At 64.0% G+C, this 9,529-nt stretch overlaps 1 protein-coding gene across 1 annotated transcript; it reads right to left on the bottom strand.

Annotated features, from left to right (window-relative positions):
• Nucleotides 1-4,822: 4,822 nt before the first annotated feature.
• On the bottom strand, nucleotides 4,823-6,677 carry FGF21 (fibroblast growth factor 21). The gene is made up of 3 exons (XM_075016604.1): nucleotides 6,088-6,677; nucleotides 5,693-5,796; nucleotides 4,823-5,449 (listed from the first exon to the last, which is right to left on the bottom strand). Exons 1-3 carry the CDS (start codon nucleotides 6,326-6,328, stop codon nucleotides 5,147-5,149), a joined length of 648 nt encoding a protein of 215 aa, XP_074872705.1. The 5' UTR covers nucleotides 6,329-6,677; the 3' UTR covers nucleotides 4,823-5,146.
• Between the last annotated feature and the right edge of the window lie 2,852 nt (nucleotides 6,678-9,529).

Genomic DNA, 9,529 nt, shown 5'->3' with positions numbered 1-9,529 from the left:
AACAACAACACCATAGCCGATGCCCTGTCACGCAGGGAGGGCCCCGAACTTCCCCAGGTCACTGGCTAGGTGACCCCGCTCAGTTCGGTCTGGAAGGGGGGAGAGATGTGATGGAATGCGGGGAGTGCATGTGTGAGTCAGGCTGGATGTCTGAGGCAAGCAGCAGCTCCCAGTGGCTAAGGATGCCCTTGGGGCTACAACTGGCAGGTAACACCTCTGCCTGAACAAAGAGCAGGGAGGAGCTGAGCTGGGTTTTGAATCGTGGGCTGGGTGGCAGTTAGAGGCTAGGAAAAGGGAGAGCTGGAAGGCAGCCAGCCTGAGGAGGGGGAAGCTACACCCCAGAGGGGCCCCCCTCGGGGTCTTCTCCCCAGGACGGGTTGGAAGGACTGTCTCTGGCTGCTGTGCTGTCGCTCCTGTGAGAAACTGGGCATCTGTTGCCTAATAAACCTTCTGTTGTACCTGCTGAGTGAGAGTCACTCCTGCCAGTGGACGGGGTGCAGTGCAGGGGGACCCCTGAACCCCATCACAGCTGGCATATGATGGCATAAATTATATTGGTAGATGTGCAGCTGAATGAACCCACGATGGTGTGGCTGATCTGGTTAGGTCCTGTAATGGTGTTGCTGGTGTAGATATGTGGGCAGAGCTGGCAACGAGGTTTGTTGCATGGATGGGTCCCTGAGTTAGAGTGACTGTGGTGCGGTGTATAGTTGCTGGTTAGGATTTGCTTCAGGTTGCCACAGGACCCTTCGTTGCTGTTACAACCGTTTTGGTGGTCTGGCGAAATGCCAAGGGTGGAAGCAGTTGTACCTTCCTTTACTGGACTGGAACTGAATTCCAAACATGTGCTGGAGCAGCTGTATAGACGGGTGGGCAGACGGAGCAGAGGCCCAGACCAGAGAACTGTTTGATCCACTGGTGCTGCAGCATCTGTATGGGCTCTGTCCACCCAACTTGAGAACGTGGCTGATGGACCGGAGACCGAATCAGGGAGACCAACCAGCCCGAGGGAACTAAAGGGACTTGCTCAGCTGCATCACAGGAAAAGGGCCAAGACCAAGCTCCTGACTTGGAGCCTCCCCCAGCAGGATTATAACATGGAGGTGGTGCACATCAAGGGGAGCACCGAGGGTACAGCTGATGCCCTATCCCGTGGGGAAGACCCCGAACTTCCCCAGGTCACCGGCTGAGTGACCCCGCTCAGTTCGGTCTGGAAGGGGGGAGAGATGTGGGGGATACGTGTGTACCTGTGTCTCACACAGGGTGTGGGGCTCCTGCTGAGGGTAACCTGGCAACCAGGTAACACCTTTGTACTGCAGACAAAGGAGGAGGTGGAGCCTGAGAGGTTTGAATTGGAACTGGGAGTTGGAAGCAGTGAGTCTGGGCTGGGAGGGAGAGAGACCAAGGAGGGGGCAAGGCCCTGGCTTGGGGTGCCCCTCGGGGCCTCCTCTCCCCAGCATGGATTGACCTGGCTGTCTCTGCTGACTCCTCTGTACAATGCTGTGTCCTGTCAGCTAATAAACCCGCTGTTCTCCTGCTGAGCAAGAGTCACTCCTGCCTGCAGACGGGGTGCAAAGCTTGGGGGACCCCAAACCCCATCACATCATCTATGGACCTGACCTCCAAACATTTATCGAGCTCTTTTTTAAACTCTGTTAGAGTCCTGGCCTTCACAGCGTCCTCTGGTGAGGCGTTCCACAGGTTGACTGTGCGCTGTGTGAAGAAAAACTTTCTTTTATTAGTTTTCAACCTGCTACCCATTAATTTCCGTTGGTGTCCTCTAGTTCTTCTATTATGGGAACAAGTAAATAACTTTTCTGTATTCACTTTCTCCACACCATTCATGATTGTATAGACCTCTATCATAACGCCCCTCAGTCTCCTCTTTTCTAGACTGAAAAGTCCCAGTCTCTCTCGCCTCTCCTCATATGGGTCCCGTTCCAAACCCTTAATCATTTTAGTTGCCCTTTTCTGAACCCTTTCTAATGCCAATATATCTATTTTGAGGTGAGGAGACCACATCTGCATGCAGCACTCAAGATGTGGGCGTCCCGTAGTTTTATATAGGGGAGGTAAGATATTCTTCATCTTATTTTTTATCCCTTTTTTACTTATTCCTAACATCCTATTTGCTTTCCTGACTGCCGCTGCACACTGCATGGATGTTTTCAGAGAACTATCCACTATAATTCCAAGATCCCTTTCCTGATCTGTTGTAGCTAAATTTGCCCCCATCATATTAGATGTATAATTGGGGTTATTTTTCCCAATGTGCATTACCTTACACTTAGCCACATTAAATTTCATTTGCCATTTTGCTGCCCAATCACTCAGTTTGCTGAGATCTTTTTGAAGTTCTTCACAGTCTGCTTTGGTTTTGATTATCCTGAACAGTTTGGTGTCATCTGCAAACGTTGCCACCTCACTGCTCACCCCTTTCTCTGGATCATTCACAAATAAGTTGAACAAGATTGGTCCCAGGACTGACCCTTGGGGAACGCCACTAGTTACCCACTTCCATTGTGAAAATTTACCATTTATTCCTACCCTTTGTTTCTTGTCTTTTAACCAGTTCCCAATCCATGAAAGGATCTTTCCTCCTATCCCATGACCACCTAATTTACATAAGAGCCTGTGGTGAGGGACCGTGTCAAAGGCTTTCTGGAAATCTAAGTATACTATGTCTACTGGAACGCCCCCGTTCGCGTGCTTGTTAACCCCTTCAAAGAACTCTAATAGATTAGTAAGACACCTGCGGGCCAGGGCCCTGGGGACACAGCATGGAACAGACTCAGCACAGGGCCCAGGAGCCACCAGCGCCATCCAGCCCCGGGAGAGGAGTCCCCGAGCCGGGCCCGGCCCCCTCCTCCCACCCCACCACCCAGCCTGGCTCCCACTGGCACTGGCCAGGCCCCTCCTCCCAGCTGTGCCCTGTTTCCTGGGTGGGGTGGGGTGTCACCTGGGGGCCATGGCCTGCGGGTGAGACATCATCACTGTGAAACGCCCCCTCCCCTCCGCGCCGGGCCTGGGGAACCTGAAGCACACACCGAGGGTTACTGCCGGGCATCAGGAAACAGACACAGCTGAACCCAAGACCTGAAACCCCACCCTACCCTTCATGACAGTCACCCAGTGAACAGCCCCTCATGGGGGGGCTCCACAGCCAGTGGGATGAAGGGCAGGGACAGTGCCTGCCAGCACCTGCCAGCCTACCCCTCTGATGGGTACCAGCTCGCAAGAGCTCTGGTGGGGGGGTGGGTGTTCCTGTTTCCATCCTGGCTTCCCAGGAGCATAGCCAGCGAGGTTGTCAGTCAAAGCTGGTGTCACCCCCATCGCCAGCAGCTGTGATGAGGCACGTGACTCAGTTTCCCCTATGTGGGCCATGGCTGCTGAGTGAAAGTTGTTGCAGTTGGGGTGCAGAGCTTGGAGACCCTAGAACCCCATTACATCCCACCAGCCCAGCCCAGCCCTGGGATCCCCCAGCCCCCCCACTGCCCCTCACCCCCTGTCCACAGCCCCTGCCTAGCCCAGCCCTGCCCCTCCTCAACCTGGCTGGTGCCCCTTACTCCTGCCCTGCAGCCCCCGCCAGGTGCCTGGGGGGCGTGGGGAGGAGTCGTGTGGGGTTGGTGCTGCCGGAGGGGAGCCGAGCTCAGGCCCAGCTGGTGGCATCGCTCTGGGGCGCCCCCCTCGCCCGGCTCAGCGGGGAACACTGACCCCTAGTGGCCGAAGTGAGCATCTCCGGCAGGCCCCGCCCTAGGGCGCACCGCTCCCTGCGCCTCTCCCAGCGCTGCAGCGTCACGAGTCCAGCCCCGGCCCGGGCCAGGCGCCCTGTAATCTGCTCGCCCCCGACCCCTACATGGTGCCTCGGGGACTGAACTCACAACCCTGGGTCAGCCGGCCAATGCTCCAACCGCTGCCCTCCCATCCCACAGCCCCCCCCACCCCGCACCCCCTAGGCCCCAGCTACCTCACAGCCCCTCAGGCCCCATCTACCCCCCAGGTACCGCACATCCCTCACCTACTCCCCCAGCCCCGCCAGCTACCCCCATCTACCTCCCTCATCTACCCTCCAGCCTCTCATAGCCTGACCAGCTACCCCGACTTCCACAAGCACTAGGGGGCGCTGTGCTGCAGGAAGCGGGGACCAGCAGGGGGCACGGTCCCTCAGCGGTCGGGGCTGGCGCGGTGCCCCAGGGCGTACTAGGGGGCGCTGCAGGGCGGGCTGCGGGTGGAGCTGCTGGGGAGCAGCAGGGGGCGCTCTCCCCCCGGGGTCGGGGCTGGGCGGTGCCCCAGGGAGCACTAGGGGGCGCTGTAGGGGGCAGGGCTGCGGGTGGGCAGCAGGGGGCGCTCTCTCCTAGAGGTGAGGGCTGGCGCGGTGCCCCAGGGCGCACTAGGCGGCGATGCTGGGGCGCTGCAGGGGGGGCAGCAGGGGGCGCTCTCCCCCCTGGGGTCGGGGCTGGGAGGTGCCCCAGGGCGCACTTGAGGCGCTGCGCTGCCCGAGCCCGGCCCCGGCTGCGTTTCCACCCGGCGGCGTTCGGCCCCAAACTCCCTTCCTTTGGCCTGAAATTTGCACCCACCCCCAGATCGCGCCCCCGCCCCCCGCGGAGGCCGAGAGCGAGGCCAGGGCAGCCCCCGGGCCGGCAGCGGGCGGCTACGGGCCGTGCGCGTCCCCCCCAAGGCTTCGGTGCACAGAACACATTCATTCCGCCCAGGAAATGGGCCAAACCAGCAGTTTATTCTCACTCCGTCGGCCACGCGGGAAGCTGCCCGGCCTGGGCCGAGGCCCCAATAAATAGCAGGAACGTCCCCCCCTCCCCGCCCCTCAGCCAGCTCCGGTCTCTGCAACCGGCTCATAAATAACCCCGCTGGCTAATAAATAAGATATTAAATAGGTAGAAAAAGAAGCGCCAAACACCCCCAGAGAAAAGGCGGCAAAGGCCTCGGTGGGATCGGGCCCGCGGCCGGTGCGCGGCGCTGCGCTGCCAAGGTCCCGCTGTCCGCCGCAGGCTACCCAGCGCCGGCCAGGGGAAATCTGTCCCAGAGCCAGGGAGGCAACCCAGGAGATCCGGCTCCCAGCCCCTCCGGCTCCAGCCACGAGGCCTCTCTCCCCTCCCAGGGGCCAGGAGGGGACCCGGGCGTCCGGCTCTCAGAAGATGTAGCTGGGGCTCAGCACGCGGGAGAGACGGCCCATCATGCTGAGCGGGTCCGAGGACTCCACGTCCAGCGGGGGATCGCCGTAGAAGTCGTATTCCAGCAGGACTGGCTCCACCGGCACCCGGCTGACCATGGGCAGGAAGTGGAAGAGGCGGGGGGCCGAGCGGCCCCGGCTGGGGGGCCCCCCCGTGGGCCACAGGCTGATGGGGACGTTGTAGGTCTCGGAGAAGTACAGGTTGTAGCCGTCCCGCTGCACCTTCTCCCGAAAATTACAGGCCTCCTCGGAGTACGAGCTCTATGGGGAGCGAATGGGGGAGCACGGGTGAGCAGCTGTCTGGGCCCGCCCGTGCTCCAACCACTCGGCACCACTCCCCCGCCAGAGCCGGGGGGAGAACCCAGGAGTCCTGGCGCTGCTCTAACCACTAGACCCCCCTTGCCCCAGGAAGGCGGAGCCCTACAGGGCTGGATGGGCCGTTTGCTTGTCTGTGTCTCCCTCTGTCCCCGCCCCGCCCCCCGCCGCCGTCGGGGTCCTCCTCACCTGCCCATGGAGCCGCCCGCGGGGGTCCATGCACAGGAACAGAAGCGTTTTCATCCCCTGCATCCGGATCACTCCCGGCTTCACTGCTTTGATCTCCATCAGACCTGCAGCGCCCAGGGCAGAGGGAGGTCACGGGGGAACCCAGGCGTCCGGGGGGGGTGTCCCGCTCCCTCCACCCCGCACGAGTGCTAATGTCCAGCCCCCCCCCCCGCTCAGAGCGGGGGCGAGAACCCGGGCCCGCTATAACCGCTAGTCGTCACTCCCCTCCCCGCGCTGCGGAGGGACCCAGCACCCGTCCTCCCCACACCGCCCGCTCTACCCACTACTCCGCGCTGCCCTGAGAGCTGGACAGACCCCCCCCCCCAGGCAGCCGGGCTCCCGCCCCCGGTACTCACTGTAGGGGGTCTGCTCGGCGGCCCCCCGCACCTCGCCCTGGGGGCTGATCTCCAGGTACAGCTGCGTGTCGGCGCTGGCCGTGTACAGGTGTCGGAGCCGCACCTGCCCGTCAAACTGGTACAGGGGGCTGGAGTTGTGCGTGGGGGCGGCCTGCGAGGGCGCGGGGGGCCGGGTCCCCCACATCAGGGCAGCCAGCAGCAGCCAGGACTCCGGTGGGACAGGGGCCGAGCTGCCCCACATGCTGGGGGCTCACACAAGGGTAGAACCCGGCGTCCGGCTCCGACCACTAGCCCCCACTGTTCTCCCGGAGCGCGGAGAACCCAGGCGTCCGGCTGCCCCAGCGGTGTCTTTGGTGCCCGGACGGCTCAGCTGCTCCGGCGGCTCCTTCTCGCTCCTGGAACTTGTCTGAGGCCGCCCGCTCCCCGGGCTCCATTTATCTCGGCGGGTCCTGCCGCCCCCCGCCTGACGCATTGGCCCCACCCGGGCATGAACCCGCGGGGGCCGCTGCCGCGGCGACCACATGAAAAGAGCCTGATGCAACCGGGGGAAAGGAGAGAGGGACAGAGCGGAAGGGAGGGAGAGAGGGAGAAGGGGCGTGGTCCCCATTCTGCCCCCCGGCCCCCCAGCCCCCCTGCCCCACATTCCCTCTTCCCAGCCCCCCCTTATCCCCCAGTACATCCCTCCAGGGCTCCCACCCCCACCCCGCTCTCCCCCAATGTCCCCAGACATCATCCAGGGCACCCCTCCCCACACCCAGCCCCCCCGCCCCACCAGGGATCCAGCCGCGTGAACTGCGGCCCCTGCTGGCGGGCCCCGGCCCTGCGCCCCGGGTGGGGGGGCCCTGGTGCTTGGTTGGGGGGGGGTGTCAGGACCCCCGACCCTGGGCGCCCCCGCCAAGCCCAGCATGGGAAGGCCCAGCCCTGCCCTGCTCTCCCCTCCACAAGGAGCCAACCACAACATCAATATTGGCTTTGGCCCAGGGCCAGCGGCATTGCTCTGTGGGGCAAAGGCCAGGCTGCAGGGCTGGGGTCGTTCCCAGGCCTGGCAGGGCAGCTCCTGTCCCTTCCCCGGCCAGCAGCTGGGCAGCCCAGCCTCACCACCTTCACCTACGAGTGCTGCACCTGGCCCTGCCTCCGGCCCCATGGGCCCAGCCCAGATCCGGGTGCCCAGCCGTGCCCACCCCCGGCTCTAAGGGCCCAGCTCAGACCCGGGTGCCCCAGCCGTGCCCACCCCCGGCTCTAAGGGCCCAGCTCAGACCTGGGTGCCCCAGCTGTGCCCACCCCTGGCTCTGTGGGGCCAGCCCAGATCCGGGTGCCCAGCCGTGCCCACCCCCGGCTCTGTGGGCCCAGCCCAGACCTGGGTGCCCCAGCCGTGCCCACCCCCGGCTCTGTGGGCCCAGCCCAGACCTGGGTGCCCCAGCCGTGCCCACCCCCGGCTCTGTGGGCCCAGCCCAGACCTGGGTGCCCCAGCCGTGCCCACCCCCGGCTCTGTGGGCCCAGCCCAGACGTGGGTGCCCCAGCCGTGCCCACCCCCGGCTCTGTGGGCCCAGCCCAGACCTGGGTGCCCCAGCTGTGCCCACCCCCAGCTCTGTGGGCCCAGCCCAGATCCGGGTGCCCAGCTGTGCCCACCACTGGCTTCATGGGCCCAGCCCAGATCCGGGTGCCCCAGCTGTGCCCACCCCCGGCTCTATGGGGCCAGCCCAGAGCCGGGTGCCCAGCTGTGCCTACCACTGGCTCTGTGGGCCCAACCCAGATCCGGGGTACCCCAGCCGTGCCCACCCCTGGCTCTGTGGGCCCAGCCCAGACCCGGGTGCCCCAGCCGTGCCCACCCCTGGCTCTGTGGGCCCAGCCCAGATCCGGGTGCCCCAGCCGTGCCCACCCCTGGCTCTGTGGGCCCAGCCCAGATCCGGGTGCCCAGCTGTGCCCACCCCCGGCTCTGTGGGCCCAGCCCAGACCCGGGTGCCCAGCTGTGCCCACCCCCGGCTCTGTGGGCCCAGCCCAGACCCGGGTGCCCCAGCTGTGCCCACCCCCGGCTCTGTGGGCCCAGCCCAGACCCGGGTGCCCCAGCTGTGCCCACCCCCGGCTCTGTGGGCCCAGCCCAGATCCGGGTGCCCCAGCTGTGCCCACCACTGGCTTCGTGGGCCCAGCCCAGATCCGGGTGCCCCAGTTGTGCCCACCCCTGGCTCTATGGGGCCAGCCCAGATCCGGGTGCCCAGCTGTGCCTACCCCTGGCTCTATGGGCCCAGCCCAGACCCGGGTGCCCCAGCCGTGCCAACTCCTGGCACTACAGCCTCACTGTGGGTCCCAGTGCCCCAGCCATGCCCCCCTGCAGCTGGTGCCCGCCATACCCAGCCCTGGCACCACAGGAGGGCAGCTTGCCTGGCTGCGACATGTGTTTGTGCAGGTCCCTGGGACTTTGCCTGAGGCACGCAGGGGCCACGCCAGGGAAACGTGACACCCCCCCACCGGAGCCAGGCCGGCGCCTGATGTAACTTCACCCCGCATAGGCCTGGGCATCCGCCAGATCTGCCCAGGCTGCTCAGGAGCCGAGGGCTCCACCCAGCTGGACCCCTGGCCCAGGGCCACCCCCACGCACCTGACCGCCCCCCCGCCCCCAAGCCAGCTCTAGGAAAGATGACTTGCAATTTTCACCTCACCAGAAAGGAATGTGCTGTCATGTGCCTGGTGGGGGTGGGGGGGAAGGGGCAGGTTTTAGGGGGTTGCCCCCCAGCCTGGCCCTGAGAAACAAGCACTTGGTACAGGACACCGGGGTTCTCGCCCTGGCTCGGGGAGGGGAGCACGGTTAAGTGGGTAGCGCAGGGCAGGGGGAGCCAGGACTCCTGGGTTCTCTCCTCTGCTCTGGCACGGGAGTGCGGTTGAGGCGGCAGAGCTGGGGGGCGGGGAGGGGAGCTAGGACATCTGGGTTCTTCTCCCCAGCCCAGAGAAAGCCCATCACGCGCCATGACGACACCCTGCATCCATCCGGAGCATCTGCCCCCTCCCTCCACAGTCCAGGATGTGCTTCCGATCCCCCGCATCTGAGGCTGCATCAGGCCAGGACTGGGTACAACTGGGGGTGATGGATGGCTCTGTCCAGCCTCCCCCTCCAACAGGTGGCTGCACTCTAAATATTTACACCAGGGGACTGAGGAGGGGAGGCAGCAGCTGACCCTGGCCCCAGCCCAGCAGGAACCAGAGGGTGATGTAATGGAGAGGGCAGGAGGCAGCAGAAAGAAAAGCGAGAAGGAAAAAGTGAAAAAGGCAAAAGTGAGAACAAAGGAAAAGCTGCAAAGAATGAGGAGGGATAATGCGAAAGAACTCGTGAAACACGAGGAACGGGGGGACAGCGCCAAAGAACCCGTGAAACACGAGGAATAGAGGAGGGCGCCAAAGAACCCGTGAAACACGAGGAATAGAGGAGGGCGCCAAAGAACCCGTGAAA

This window comes from Carettochelys insculpta, chromosome 22, assembly GCF_033958435.1.
Source record: "Carettochelys insculpta isolate YL-2023 chromosome 22, ASM3395843v1, whole genome shotgun sequence".
NCBI classification, from domain to species: domain Eukaryota; kingdom Metazoa; phylum Chordata; order Testudines; family Carettochelyidae; genus Carettochelys; species Carettochelys insculpta.
This window is presented reverse-complemented; position numbering and strand designations above follow the sequence as displayed.

Coding starts and splice junctions, on each gene's coding strand:
- FGF21 (XM_075016604.1), bottom strand. CDS start 6,328: ATGTGGGGCAGCTCGGCCCCTGTCCCACCGGAGTCCTGGCTGCTGCTG. Junction 5,797..6,087: donor CGCCGAGCAGACCCCCTACA/GTGAGTACCGGG, acceptor TGGGCGCTGCAG/GTCTGATGGAGATCAAAGCA. Junction 5,450..5,692: donor GCGGGCGGCTCCATGGGCAG/GTGAGGAGGACC, acceptor CGCTCCCCATAG/AGCTCGTACTCCGAGGAGGC.